Source organism: Haliotis rubra, unplaced genomic scaffold (genome assembly GCF_003918875.1).
Source record: "Haliotis rubra isolate DU_JTF1 unplaced genomic scaffold, ASM391887v1 Scf307, whole genome shotgun sequence".
In the NCBI taxonomy this organism is placed as follows: domain Eukaryota; kingdom Metazoa; phylum Mollusca; class Gastropoda; order Lepetellida; family Haliotidae; genus Haliotis; species Haliotis rubra.
This window is the reverse complement of record NW_025766977.1, coordinates 238,761-255,269: the sequence shown is the minus strand read 5'-3', so window position 1 is coordinate 255,269 and position 16,509 is coordinate 238,761. Positions and strand designations below refer to the sequence as shown.

General features: G+C 39.0%; 1 protein-coding gene across 1 annotated transcript in view; it reads right to left on the bottom strand.

Moving 5' to 3' along the window:
* The window catches only part of LOC124282919 (protein unc-93 homolog A-like), a 158,296-nt gene that overhangs the window by 75,962 nt on the left and 65,825 nt on the right, over positions 1 to 16,509 (bottom strand). Inside the window, exon 4 of the mRNA XM_046718966.1 lies at positions 15,064 to 15,199. Coding sequence (XP_046574922.1) covers positions 15,064 to 15,199 — 136 coding nt within the window. The remainder of the gene's footprint in view (positions 1 to 15,063; positions 15,200 to 16,509) is intronic.

Sequence of the window (16,509 nt, the reverse complement as noted above, 5' to 3'; positions counted from 1 at the left end):
GTTTATTGTAGTAACGGAAGTTACTGAAAGCAACTGAAAATTGTGATTGCCATATCCTGGGGATAGTAACTGACCCGTTTCTGGGGAAGTAATAAAGCGACTTAGCCAACACAGTGACTCGTTCATAAATATATCAGCTGACCGTTCATACACAAATAGGCTGTCCCATACTTAAACTGTGCACCCGTACACAAATTGGCTAACCCATACGTAAATTGGTTAAACATTAGCTACCCGTAATGGCTAAACTACCCACATACTGGCTTCACGTCACAAATGGGTTAATCCGAATATGCAACATGTTCACAAGTTCACTAACCTTTTAAAAACATCACTAATCCATACACACATTTGCTAATTCCTACAAAGTCACATGTTGGTTGATATGCGAATAAAACCAAGGAATCTTTTCGGACTTCGCTGTAAATTACCCTCGAGGATAACAAAATATCAGATATAAGTATGTAAAGATCTAAAGATCGATACAATTGCAAGGTTTCCAATTAGGGTATAGCCAATTTGTCAGACTTTCACGTTCGTGGTGGCAGAGTAGGTTAGACAGCTGACTTTGTGTGCTGGCGATTAGGTGCCTGAATCGAAGTGCGGCTTCGAATCTCATATGTGACTCAAACCCCAAAAAGTATTCTACATTATTGAGAAAGTGTAATCCCAAAAATAGCACATGTGAAAACATACTGTATAATTCTACCCTTAAACTAATAGTATAACAACATACCTAAAATCAGTGATTAAAATTAGGTGTTAGATGGAAGTATCACTGTGTTAGTTCCCAACTGACTGTGCTGGACTATATTGGTGCGCACATTCCAGGCTAATGCAATCTTCAGGTGCCTCTTGAGAGAAGAGACTATTATACAGTCGAACCCCGTTTACTCGGACCCCGTATATCCGGAAACCTCGCCTTCCGGGCGATTTTTAGGTGAAACGAAATTTGCCTTCAGACCTAAGGCATCAAGAGCAATGGGGACTATTTGCTACTTAGGATGCAAGCGTCACATTTCGTTGGCGAGGTCCGCATATTTGCAATGTTTTTCCTGGGTCTTGTCAATCACAGCGACAGACAATTGTAAGCTACAGACAGCTTCATTTATCAAGATTAGGTTTGCTGGTTTGTATACGTCTGACCACGACGAAGCCGAATACAGGCCTAGCCTACAAAACCTTACATTTGTAATTTCCCATGACACTCTACATATTCTGGGTCGAAAGGACCTCTGTGTCAAAACCACAAGCATGGAAAAGTCCTAAAACGGTCGAGCCACGCTATCGTGTCGTTTAAGTTACTATGTCTGTGCCAGCGCGGTGCATCTGCTGACAAGGTGATGGAAAGTCTCAATAAATATAGTCACAAATGGACGGTTTCGTGTGGAAAGTGAGTCCCGAGTAGCAAGAAGAATGCCTTCTGTTCCACTTTTTAGGTCAATCGACTTTATCCCAACGAAAGATAAAACGTGTCTGCTCTTTTCCCCATCACACTGCAGACGATGCAGCGGTCGCTCAGATATACTTCCTTTGAGAAACTGAAGTTGTTGCCGATTTTATATAGCACTTCGCTTGCTTGAAGCTCATTTCTGAACTGCCCGGCAGTACAGCACCATCAACAAATTCAAAACTGACAATGAGATTATGCCCAACAATTTTGACGCGTTTATGTTGAATGCCTTGTTTCTCTCACAAGCTTTGACATGCTTCGCAAGAGGAGCATCAGAAAAATAAATATGTCCAAAAGTGCACAATAGAATTCTGTCAGAGTTTCAATCAAACCACATCCTCCCATTATAATTAAAAGCTATAAACGACAGAGTGAAGAACCAGGGTAGTGGGCTATATTTTCTGACATACTCAGAATTTCTTGTCCAAACTACAATAAGACAGGCCGGGCACAGCACAAGTTTTTGTGGCTTTGGCTTTATTGCGAGCGTTCTTCAGTCTTCTTTTGTTTACTCTCCAAGGTTTGTCCAAAATATGGCTACTTTGTCAGGTATGCACACATTGACATTCGGACGGATGAACGGACGGGTAGCCTAGTGGTTAAAGCGTTCGCTCTTCAAGCTGAAGACCCGGGTTCTATTCCCCACATGGGTACAATGTGCGAAACCCATTCTTGGTGTCCTCCGCCGTGATGTTGCTTGGATATTGCTAAAAGCGGCGTAAAACCAAACTCACTCACTCACCCATGACTTCTTTAGTAACTTACCATTTGCTGGCGCAATTTCAGACTCACTCAAGAAGTATGGACCTACCATGTATTCTGAGAGGTCATGTAATATGTCTCCTGCTCACATATCGGTTTGGTGGTGTATATCCATTGACACGAAAGACCTCAGTTGCCAGCTATCATTAACAGTCCGACAAATACAGTGGCACCCAGAAGTGAAGCTTCACTATTCTGTTCAATTAGTAGCACTTATACGCTGATACCAGTCATCACTCAGTCTCAGCAAGACTGACTACTGTCTATCAAATGTGATACTGAAAGTAAAAGGGCGATGTCCTAAAGAACGTTCTTACTTGTAAGGCTTGCCATATGCCTCGTGTGATTGCGTAAGATACGTTTGCAGCATTTACAGACGTAGAAAGGGTTTAAAAACTTTTATGGCGGACACGTGAAGGAGATTGATTTGACTCATGGGTGACAATAATTTTATATTTTTCACTGTTTCGTACGTTTCATGTTTTACCTGATGAGCAATTAACTTGACTTTGCATGTGTTTGTGACAGGTGTCACTAGAGGTGAACACTAACCTTAGTTAACACCAGTCATCATCATCATTATTAAGTAATGGGAAAATGTTTATATTCTGTTCTATTTTACAAATGACAGTTAAAAGTTAAATTTTACAAAACAAATGCTGGCTTGTTCAGAGGTATTAAATCACAAAAAAGACAAGCGGAAATAAAGGTATGCATTCTGAAAGAATGAAACGTGCCATTATAGGATATCAAAAAGAGCCGTACGGTTACAAAACTATTCATGCTACGGTATACAGTAACACGACAGAAATCAACAGAGAACGTCCTTTTTAGTTTTAGGGGATAAATTTGAACAGTTTGAGCTCTACTTTATCCCACTGTACCGTTGTATCTTTAACACGATTTCAAATATGTTTCAAAGTGGTTTAAACTGCGGATAAACTACATAGAAAACACAGTAGTCTTTGACTGAAATGCAGTTGGTTTGATTTCAGTTTTGTAACGTCTATATAGAGACATGCTTACCGGAGACTGGTTTATCTAGACATCTCTGATTTGGACGATTTCACTGAAAACTAAGCTTCAATGTATTACTCTCATGAAATGATAACAGAATGGAGATCAGCCCAAATGAAGAAAATAACCCAAAGGCTGCAAACCTCATTTTACGAGTAAATATTTTATGGTTTTTTTTCAACACATTTTTACCCTGAGACAACTACCCCAGCCACTTCCCATACTTTGTTGTTTCATAAAGAGAGCGTACCTTACGCGAACACCCTCTATTTCACAGTGCAACAACCGCCCCTCAAAGCCAGAGAGACTCATTTTTAGATTTGAGCTTGCTTTATAAATAGCTTCATTTCAAACCAGAAACAGGTTTTAGACAAGAATTATGTGGAAGAAGCTTATTTGTGTGCTCCAGTAAATGCACTTCAAAGTCAGAAGGAATTGGACTTTTTGTCGCCTCTTCCTTGAACACTTCAGAGTTGATACAGCAAGAAAATTACGATAATGCTCTTGGCACCAGAAGGATTACATTCCATTGCCACGCCGTAGGAAGACGGGATGGAAACCAAAAAGCAGCCATTACTGCCATCCTGAGTGTCCATGTTGGCCTCCAGGCTTCTGGTCGTAAAAGCTGTGTTTAGAATCGTAATGTTCAAACACTTGGTGTTAACACAGAATTTTCATGAGCTATTCATATACATTTCAATGCTATTTCGATATGCTATGATATCAGTTTTTAGACGATGACCAAGCATTTTTGTTCCTTGGCGCTGACTGATTGTATTTGCCAAAAAAGAAGTAATAATCTACTAATTTTGTCATAAGTATAGGTCCGAATTTGCCTTTTATCTTTCAGGGTCAGAGAACCGAAAAACCTAGTTCATAATAATGTAAATCAAGCTGTCATTTAATAGTTTGTTTGTTTCTTCAAAGGTTTTAAAGTGCTTCACTTGAATCCTCCTAATTTGATCTATCAGGAATAAACTGGAGATATCATGCACGGCTTGAAAACATACATATGTGGAGAATATATACAAATCTGACGGATCGGAGACAAAATAATGTCCACAGCAGTTTCTCTATATTTACTATTTGTGCCCCTGTTTTTGGTTTTGCAGGTTTTTTTTTTGTTCAGATGAAGATTGACTTGACTTTGAATACTGTGGATATCTGACGGGTGCACCAATGGGCAGGATACGCTCATCTCTTCACCAACATTAGCATTATCTCTTTGCATATCATCACTAATTGATGGTGATTAATAAACACATGCTTATGAATTACACAGTAGACTCTGCCTTTTAGAAGATATTTCTTATGATTGTGGAAAGGGTTGTCAGTGAAGATATTTTGATATAATGACTTCCTGTGGTAGTAGAACTAATCAGGGTATCACTATTTACATTTAAGCACGATGTCTTGCCTTTGGCTTATAAGATAGTTGCAAAAAAGACATTTCTTCTGTTGGAATAACATTCGATCCGTATCAGAGCGTAAAGCAACCTTTGGGAAGGCGGGAGTAAATGGAATGGACGAGATGCATTACCAAACGCCATCGGTGACTGGAGCAGCTCTTTCTGATTATCATCATGTGCAATGTGGCTTGTTGTTGGAGTGCGTTCAAAGACTAGTTTATATCTAACGAAGTGTTGTGACCTTGGTAATACTGAGTCAACAATCCTCATCTGTAAGGTCATGACCATTACCTAGACAAGTTAATACTCGTCAAGGGAATCAAAGACCGATGCTGCTCTGAAGATCCTTGTGTCAATCGGTAACTCTAGAATACACAGGGTCAAGCTTTTAAGAAACATTTGTAGTTTATGTAACCTCATATACATGGAATATCAATAAAAGCAGGCTAAACTCCATACTCGGCTAACTTTTAAGATTTATACATGTACAGTCAGTCTATGATTCATTCGTTATGAATGTAAAGTTGACATGCATAAAGATTATAAGATGAACGCCTTTTTGTTGATAAATGTTGGTTGTGGTTCTTGCAGTATAGAAATGAAATAACAGGGATGATAACAATGTAAGCATGCATGTGTCCAGCGAAGTCCTTCATTCAAGTGATGAAACGCGCAGGCGTACGGTGTAATCAGATACAGTGTGTCATTGACAACGTTTAGATTGCATGCAGGCACTGGAACCAGTCAACTTCTGTAGCTTAAAAGCTTTCTGATACAACACTGAAACCGCTATTGGTAACAGTAGAGTCCCTATACGTTGCTGTAAGGGATATGATTTTTATTCAGAGTGACATCTGAGTTAGACTGAATGGCAGTCCGACATTGGGCTGAACACTTTGATCCACTTTCCAGACTAATCCCTTTATTTCACGAACTACGATTTCCTTAATGTAATTCAAACAGTACTTCCCAAATGACTATTTGTTGTGCCCTACTTCTGTATGTCCCGACTGAAAAACAAGGAGTCGATGTGTTGTAGCAATAGACCACTACACTGCCCATTCAATGTCACCTCTTCACAAACGGTTTCACCCACTTATGAACTAAGTCTTCTCTCACTTTATCAGTCGTTCAAATAATGTCCCTAAAAATCTCGTCATCCACTCTGTTAACATTAGAATTAGGTTTATGGACTGGCATTCTTTCTAGCATTTTTTTCTATAAACCTTGTGTACACTGTAGTCTGTGGTGACAGAGTTTGTGGTGACATCGTGATAAAAGTCCTATTATCATCATCATCATCATCATCATCATCGACAGTTCAGATATTTCTAGCAAAGGCATCAGATTCATAATTTTGATTGAGGACAAATTCAGGACTTTCATTTTGTTTGACAGTCAGTGTCAATTAAGCCATCATGGATTGTACAAAAACGCGCAGTTGTTGGCACACTTGGGACACTAAAGCATGTACAGGGTAATCTGGAGCATTGCAGGCTGTGCAATGAAATAAACATGAACAGGGACAATAAACCATTGTCTGAGTACAAAAGGACTGGAAGGGCTCACAATGAAATAGCAAGCTAGTAATGGCCGCAACTGAGCACCTTATACTTGACGAATGACGCATGCTATCAGTCGGGAACATTCACGTGATCACCTTCACCTTCCATTTACACGATAGCTTACGCTTGAATTGGAAATGTTGTAATGTTTCAAGTACGTGACATTACGTTTCCAAGAGCTGTGTTTTTTTTGTTCATATCCAAACATCTGCATAGAAAGCATCTTTTAAGATCAATAATATTTTATTTCACACAAAAAGTCGTCGAACACGTTATTAGCATTAGTTAAAGCAGTACCGTTATTGTGCGGTAGCTGACTTGTACACGTGGGAGGGACTGGATTCCATTTCACGTGGTTGCAGCAGCCAAACCCGGCTATGTGCGTTTACATGTTAAATATAAAATGCTTTTTATGAAGGTCTGTGGACTGATTTACTCATCCATTGTATTTTGGAGATAACGTGGGAAAATATTCACAAATATAGGTCATAATTCAAAGTTAAATTTTATATGAAATACGCTCGATTGTTCAGAGGTTTCCAATCAGAAAAAAAAAACAGAGAAAAAAGGGTAACTATGCTTTTAAGAAGATATTTATCATGATTCTGGAAAGATTTTTTGTTGAGTTCTAGTTATGTACAAGAATCACAGTCTAATGCATATATGATGTCAGTAAAGATATTTTCCTATAATGACTTCCTACGGTGGTGAAATTAATCAGGACAAAAACGTATTACTATTTACATGTAAGCATGATCTCTAGCCTTTGGCTTATAAGATATCTGCAAAAAAGATATTTCTTCTGCTGGAATATCAGAGCGTAAAGCCGCCTTTGGGAAGGCGGGAGTAAATGGAAATGGACGAGATGTATTATCAAACGCCATCAGTGACTCGTGCAGTTCTTTCTGATTTTTTTTATTATCATCATGTGCAATGTGGCTGGTTGTTGGAGTACGTTCAAAGACTAGTTTATATCTAACGAAGTGTTGTGACCTTGGTAATACTGAGTCAACAATCCTCGTCTATAAGGTCATAACCATTACCTAGACAAGTTAATACTCGCCCAGGGAATCACAGACCAATGTTGTTCTGGTGATTCAAGTGTCAACTGATAATTCTAGAATACACAGGGTCATGTTAAGCTTATAAGTAACATTTGCCTGTTTGTTTGGTATGGTAATGAGAAAGTGTTCGAAACTAAAGTTTATAAAAAGGCATGGTTGCTGATTTACCCTAAATATGGTGATGGTCCGTGCATTTACTAGTCCTTCCATCGGTAAGTCTAAAGTGCAGGTTCGATTCCCAAAATGGTTAAAGTGGATGATAACATCATATACATCAATAAGGACAGCCTAAAATCCAGACTCGGCTCACTTTTAAGATTTATACACGTACAGTCAGTCTATAATTCATTTGTTATGAATGGACAGTTGGCATGTACGAAGATTATAAGATGAACGCCATTTTGTTAATAAATGTTGGCTGTGGCTCTGGCAGTATAGAAATGAAATAACAGGGTGAAGATAACAACGTAAGCATGCAGGTGTCCAGCGAAGTCCTTTATTCCAGTGATGAAACACGGAGGCGTACGGCGTAATCAGATACAGTGTTTAATGTCATTGACAACGTTTAGATTGCATGCAGGCACTGGAGCCAGTCAACTTCTGTAGCTTAAAAGGTTTCTGATACAACACTGAACCCGCTTCTGGTAATAGTAGAGTCCCTGTACGTCGTTGTACCGGATATCATTTTAATTCAGAGTGACATCTGAGTTAGACTGAATGGCAGTCCGACATTGGGCTTAACACTTTGATCCACTTTCCAGACTAATCTCTTTATTTCACGAACTACGATTTCCTTAATGTCATTCAAACAGTACTTTCCGAATGACTATTTGTTGTGCCCTACATCTGTTTGTTCCGATTGACAAAACCGGTAGTCTGTGTTTTGTAGCAATGGGCCAAAGACCTGCCCATTCATTGTTACATCTTCATTAACGCCTTCACCCACTTATGAACTTCTCTCGCTTTATCAGTAGTTCACATAATGTTACTGAAATCACATCATCCACTTTGTTAACGTTAAATTTAGCATTACGGAATGGCATTCTATCTAACCGTTCTATAAACCTTGTGTACACTGCAGTCAGGCGATCAGAGCATGTGGTGACATTATGATTACATTCGTATCATTATCATCGACAGTTCGGATCTATCTAGCAAATGTATCATATTCATAGTTTTAATTGAGGATAAATTCAGGACTTTCATTTTGCTTGACAGTCAGTGCCAACTATGCCATCATGGATTGTAGAAAAGCGACGAGTCGTTGACACAGCCGGGCAACTAAAGCATGTACAGGGTAATCTGGAGCGTTGCAGGTTGTGTAATCAAATAAACATGAATTTTACTGACGTCATGGATAATAAACCATTGCCTGAAATACAAAAGGACTGGACGGATTCACAATGAGATTGGAAGCTGGTAATGGCCGCAACTAAGCACATATACTTGACGAATGACGCATGCTATCAGTCGAGAACATTCACGTGATCAGCTTCACCTTCTATGTACGCGATAGCTTATGCTTGAATTGGAAATGCTGTAATGTTTCAAGTACGTGAGATTATGTTTCCAAGAGCTTTGGCTTGTTTGCTCATTACCAACATCTGCATAGGGAGCATCTTTTAAAAGGAATGATATTTCTCTTCACACAAAAAGCCATCGAACATGTCATTAGCCATAGTTGAATGCAGTGGCGTTGTTGTGTGGTAGCTGACTTGTACACGTGGGAGGGACTGGATTGCCTTTCAGTATTAATTATGTAGTGACAGGAACCAAACCCGGCTAAATACGTTTACTTGTTTAATGTAGGATGCTTTCTATTAAGGTTTGCAAGGTGATTTAATCATCTGTTGTATGTTGGAGATAACGTCATTACATATTCACAAATATAGGTCACTCTTATTTCGAAGTTAAATTTTTATATGAAATATGCTCGATTGTTCAGCGGTTCCAAATAAGAAAAACAGAGGAAAAAAGGATTCTCATTGTGAAAGTGTGATGAATACCATTATAGGTTTTCAAATGAAGCCGTACGGTGACAACAATATTCAAGCTCCTTAGGATGACATAGTTTGGACAGAAACACGATAGTCTTTCTCAAAAGGAGGCTATTGTAAGTTTTATGGAGAAAAGGAAACAATTTGAACGTTTGTTTATCCGATGGTCCTGTTGTATCTTCAACATCACAATGGAATTGTTAGTCTTAATATTGTTTTAAACATGATTCAACGTGGTTTTATCTGTGAAAAACTACATAGAAAACACAGTAGTTTTTGTCTGAAATGCAGTTGGTTTGACTTTAGTTCTGCAACGTCTATATAGAGATATGTTTACCAGAGACTGGTTTATCTAGACATCTCTGATGTGGACGACTCAACTGAAAACTGAGCTTCAATGTACTACTCTCATGAAATGATAACAGAATGGAGATCAGCCAAAATAAAGAAAATACAAAAATAACCTAGAAACTTCATTTCACGAGTAAATATTTTCTCTTATTTTAAACACATTTTTACCCTGAGACAACTACCCAAGACACGCCCCATTGTATGTTGGTTAATAAAGAGGTCGTACCTTACGCGAACTCCCTATTTCACAGTGCAACAACCGCCCCTCAAAGCCAGAGACTCAATTTGAGGTTTGAGCTTGCTTTATAAATAGCTTCATTTCAAACCAGAAACAGGTTTTAGACAAGAATTATGTGGAAGAAGCTTATTTGTGTGCTCCAGTAAATGCACTTCAAAGTCAGAAGGAATTGGAGTTTTTGTCACCTCTTCCTTGAACACGTCAGAGATGATACAGCAAGAAAATTAGGATAATGCTCTTGGCACAACAAGGATTACATTCCATTGCCACGCCGTAGGAAGACGGGATGGAAACCAACTAAGCAGCCATTACGTCCTGAGTGTCCATGTTGGCCTCCAGGCTTCTGGTCGTAAAAGCTATTTTCAAGTGCGGTTTTGGAATAGTTATTTTCAAACACCTGGTGTTAACACAGACTTTTAGTGAGCTATTCATATACTTTTCACTGCTATTTCGACTTTCGCGCAATGATATCAGTTTCAGACGATGACCAAGTTTTGTTGTTCCTTGACTCTGACTTATTGCATTTGCAAAATAAAAATAAATAATGATCTTCTAGTTTTGTCAGATGTACAGGTCCGAGATGCCTTTCATCTTGCATGGTCAGAGAACCGAAATAACTGTTTCATTATAATGTGCATCAAGTTGTCATTTAAAAACTGGTATGTTTCTACAGAGGTTTTAAAGTGACTCACATTAATCTTAAAGATTTCATCTATAGGAATTACGCTGAAAGTATCATTTACAATTTCAAAACATACATATGTGGAGGAGATATACAAATCTGACGGATCGGAGACTAAATGACGTCCACTGCAGTTTCTCTACTTTTACTCTTTGTGCCCCTGTTTGTCGCTTGCAGTATGTTTCTCCAGGTGAAAATGTGACTTGACTGTGAATGCTGTGGGTATCTGACGGGTGCACCAATGGGCAGGATTCGCTCACCTCTTCACCAACATTAGCATAATTAATAAACACATGCTTATGAACTATACAATAGACTCTGCTTTTAAGAAGATATTTCTTTGATTATGGCAAAAGTTTTTGTTGTATTCTAATTATGAACAAAAATCACAGACTAATTCATATATGATGTCAGTGGGGATATTCTTATATAATGACTTCCTGTGGTGGTGAAATTAATCAGGACAAAAACGTATCATTATTTACATTTAAGCATGATCTCTAGCCTTTGGCTTATAAGATAGTTGCAAAAAAAACCATTTCTTCTGTGGGAATAACATTCGATCCGTATCAGAGCGTAAAGCCGCCTTTGGGAAGGCGGGAGTAAATGGAAATGGACGAGATGCATTACCAAACGCCATCGGTGACTGGAGCAGTTCTTTCTGATTATCATCATGTGCAATGTGGCTTGTTGTTGGAGTGCGTTCAAAGACTAGTTTACATTTAAAGAAGTGTTGTGACTTGTTAATACCGAGTCAACAATCCTCGTCTATAAGGTCATGACCATTACCTAGACAAGTTAATACTCGTCAAGGGAATCAAAGACCGATGCTGCTCTGAAGATCCTTGTGTCAATCGGTAACTCTAGAATACACAGGGTCATGTTAAGCTTTTAAGAAACATGTGCATTTTACGTAACCTCATATACATGGAATATCAATAAAAGGAGGCTAAACTCCATACTCGACTAACTTTTATGATGTATGCATATAGTCAGTCTATAAATCATTTGTTATGAATGGAAAATTGGGATGTACAAAGATAATAAGATGAATAACTTTTTGTTGATATAGGTTGGTTGTGGCTCTTGCAGTATAGAAATGAAATAACAGTGATGATAACAATGTAAGCATGCAGGTGTCCAGCGAAGTCCTTCATTCCAGTGATGAAACGCGCAGGCGTACGGCGTAATCAGATACAGTGTTTAATGTCATTGACAACGTTTAGATTGCATGCAGGCACAGGAGCCAGTCAACTTCTGTAGCTTAAAAGCTTTCTGATACAACACTGAAACCGCTATTGGTAATAGTAGAGTCCCTATACGTTGCTGTAAGGAATATGGTTTTTATTCAGAGTGATATCTGAGTTAGACTGAATGGCAGTCCGACATTGGGCTTAACACTTTGATCCACTTTCCAGACTAATCCCTTTATTTCACGACCTACGATTTCCATAAACAGTACTTTCCGAATGACTATTTGTTGAACCCTATTTCTGTATGTTTCGACTGAAAAACAAGAAGTCGATGTTTTGTAGCAATAGGCCGCTACACTGCCCATTCAATGTCACATCCTCACAAACGGTTTCGCCCACTTATGAATTAAGTCCTCTTTCGCTTTACCATTTATTCAAATAGTGTTTCTGCGATTTCGCCCTTCACTTTGTTAACATTTCAATTTAGGTTTATGGACTGGCATTCTTTCTAACCTTTCTACAAACCTTTTCTGCACTGCAGTTAGGCGATCAGAGCCTGTGGTGACATCGTTATTAAAGTCCTATTATTATCATCGACAGTTCAGATCTTTCAAGCAAAGGTATCAGATTCATAATATTAATTGAGGATAGTTCAGGACTCTGATTTTGCTTGACAGTCAGTGCCAATTAAGCCATCATGGATTGTAGAAAAGCGACGAGTCGTTGACACAGCCGGGCCGCTAAAGCATGTGCAGGGTAATCTGGAGCATTGCAGGTTGTGTAATCAAATAAACATGAATTTTACTGACGTCATGGACAATAAACCATTGCCTGAAATACAAAAGGACTGGACGGATTCACAATGAGATGGGAAGCTGGTAATGGCCGCAACTGAGCACCATATACTTGACGAATGACGCATGCTATCAGTCGAGAACATTCACGTGATCAGCTTCACCTTCCATGTACACGATAGCTTACGCTTGAATTGGACATGTAGTAGTGTTTCAAGTACGTGAGATTATGTTCCCAAGAGCTTTCACTTTTTTGTTCATATACCAACATCTGCATAGGAAGCATCTTTTAAAATCAATGATATTTCATTTCACACAAAAAGTCTTAGAACATGTCATTAGTTGGACGCAGTACCGTTAACGTTGTTGTGTGGTAGCTGACTTGTACACGTGGGAGGGACAGGATTGCTTTTCTTTAGTAATTATGTAGTAGCAGGAACCAAACCCGGCTAAATACGTTTACTTGTTAAACGTAGGATGCTTTCTATGAAGTTGTGTGGGCTGATTTACTCATCCATTGTATTTTGACGATAACGTCATTAAATATTCAGACATGGCGTCACTGGGTCCCATTAGATCTTAATGCATCTCAGTGTTTCTGGTGAAAAGGTATTTTCATATTAGCAAAACATTTAAAACATTTGCATTCATTTGTAGCTAATCTGTGGTTTATGATGTTTGTGATGTGTTTGAATTGTGATAGTAATTTTTAAAAGGATATATGTGTGAAATAACTGTTGGATGGGAAGTGAATTCTTAAAAATGTAGTGCATGTTTCTCTGTCAGTTTTGAAATTTTTTTTAATCAACATCGTTAGATTTGAGTTCTCTTTTAATGAGCATAGTGCATGAATAATATCATTTCCATCTTTCGCGGTTGGTTTGCCCTAAGAAAATCCCCAAAAATTCTTTCATCTGGTGAAATTGAAATAACATGTACTCAGACGACCTGTAATAATTCTTGCCGGTCCTTTAATGAGGCCTAACAGAATAATTGAGCAGTTGTAGATCCAAAAATACCATTGCAACCCACGAATTTCCGCATTAAGCTGGACATTCATGTTTTCACAATCACATCCTTGAAGGACAACAGTGGCTGGGATCCTATTTGCAACCCGACAGTAGAGTTCTAGGAAAATCCTATTTCCACAGATGTCTCCGCAATCACACATGGTCTTGGTCAATGCAATAAATTAAGCCAAATTCAGCCCTTTTCTACACCAAATACTCGCTAAAAATTGGATGAGCAGATTGATTTATGGACGCAAGTTGACGTTGCCGCGACTTAGATTACGTCCGGAGTGACCACTAACAACATGTGCGTTGAATACACAAGGTCAAGAGATGTCCAAACACCCCGAGGGCATTTGTTTGTGTGTTCATTACACGATAAGGTGGTTGTGTTTGCCGTAGTTCAAATACATCAACTTTCTGCCTCTTAGTCAACATGAAACGAATGACCTTTACCGACATCAAAGCCTCAGTTTCCAATTTTCATCCTCTTTGCATTTCAGAGCCTGATTAATAATCTAACAGGGGTAAATGTTTCCTTTTCCCTATCCTCTTCTACTGAATCGCCATGGGTGATCAAGTGGGTTTTATTTCGCCATCTTAGTTAGACAGGCCTCGCAAATTTAATACTTCTATAATGTTTACCTAAATTTAGAAACCCATAATCTTCTTGCAATCGAAAAGTCTCCTATTTTCTGTGATTAGTCTCCATAGTCACCACCATATATTTGATTTATACTTTTTACAAAACTTTGGAACACTTTTGATAAAACTGAAAGCTGATTTATGTATGTGGTTTATTGGAGATGACATAACAGCGCTTTCTTTCTCCTTCAGATTAAATCTCCAATCACGTTCTGTTTCACCACGCCGTGATAGAACTAGAATATTGGTCAAAGCTGCGTTTGACCAAACTCACTCACCCACTCACTCACTCACTCAATTGTGATATCGTCATCGATCTCGTGTACGATTTGAGCAAGAGGCTTTTGTTAAATAAAAACTGAGCTGATAATAATACATATACATCCCAGTTTAGTTTAAATGTGGATCAAACACAACTGCTCAAACATGTCCAGTTGATTGAAGTTCTGTTCCAAGGCACAACAGTGTATACGGGTGATTTCAAATCAAGGGTTCCTTTACAAGACCATCCACTCAGTTGTGAGATTGTGGACTGTTATGAATCATATGATGGCGTCATATGCCCTCGTAACTAAATATATAACATAAATAGGAGCAGAATTCAACAACAAAAAAGACACACTTTTCAAGTGGAAATTCTAAACAATTTCTGGATGCCACACAGCAACTTCTTGTTGCAGTCTCCGCTGAAGTAGCACGACAAATGTAAGGAAGGATACGATGCCTTGGTTTATACAGCACCAATGGCGTCAAACCAAGGCTGTTTCCATGGCAACTGCCTCCTCATTGCACTGCAAATTAACATGCACCTCTCTGCACGTAACCATATCCATAGTGATTCAATAGGTTGATGGTCTAATAAAGAGAATATTTGCAATCTTACCTGCTGAGAGTGAGATGGCAGACAACCCATACTGCTTGAGCTTGTCGAATGCCAAGATGGACGCCAAGTTCCCGGTGCCAAAGCACATCATCATGTAACCGACGATGAAGCAGCCAAACACGTCAGTACCATATTGCTGTCAAATGGAAAAGGACATTAAAGTCAGTTTCGTTCTGGATATAAACATTAAAATCATACTCAATAAATACATGAGGACTTGAAGAGACGCAAAACACTTGACACTTGATGACATTCATGGCAATTTTAATAGTAATATTTGATCCAAGGGACGTCATCTAGATGGTTTTGTCTCGTCCAAACCTTCTCACGAACGAGTGAGTTTAGTTTAATGGCGTTTTGAGCATTATTTGAGCAGACAACGTTTGAGCAGGAGTCGTATAGCATTCGTAGTAATCTTTTATAAGCATAGTCGATTAATTCTCAAAAGTTGGGGTATGTAAACAACAAAGCTGAAGCAACATGAATATTGCTCAGCATACAAACAAAGTTGACTATTGGAAAGTTGCAGTCATCCCTCTTGTCATGCAATATTGTGGAGAGTTATTTGTCACTCTGGATGTTCATGCATAGATGTAAATATGAAACAGGTGAGGCGGTTTCATTGGTCGTTTTCATTTCTTGTGAGTGAGTGAGTTTGGTATTACGCCGCTTTTAGCAATATTCCAGCAATATCAATGCGGGGGGAGACCAGAAATGGGCTTCACATATTGTGCCCATGTGGAATCGAACATGGGACTTCGGCGTGACGAGCTAACGCTTTAACCACTAGGCTACTCCACCGCCCCCTCGTTTCTTGTGATGGTGGGAATGAGTTGAAAGGACTAGGCTATTTGACCATTACTGAACGAGTGAGTAAGTTATTTAGGTTTTACGCTGCTTTGAGCAATATTCCAGCAATATATGTCTGGCTGGGGACACCAGAAATGGGCTTCACACATTGTACCGATGTGGGGAATCGAACCTGGGACTTCGGCGTGACGAGCGAACGCTTTAACCACCGTCCCTCATAATTGAACGTCAGAACATCGAAGTAACTGAGGCTAAAGTTAATCACTTGGCCAAATTTTGCCAATCGGAGAAGAAAGTCCGATGCTAAAACCCACGAGCACCATTATGGTAATGACACACCCAAAAACATAGTCAGGCCTCGATCATTGTTTCCAGCTCGCTCGAGGACACTTCTTGCCACAGCTAATAGTAGCGCCTTAGACAACCAGGTCACCTGACTCCTATCCTGGTAATGCCCTTTTGTATATATCGACGTTTTTCAGCCAACATCCGAAGGACAAGACTCCCTGCCTGACGGGTTTACAGTATATTATAATGCATTGACGTTTTGTAATAAACTCAATTAATATTATGTGCTAAAATCAGCCTTTTCGACACATTTTACTTCACATATGCATGTGCTGTAAAATGTCCGTA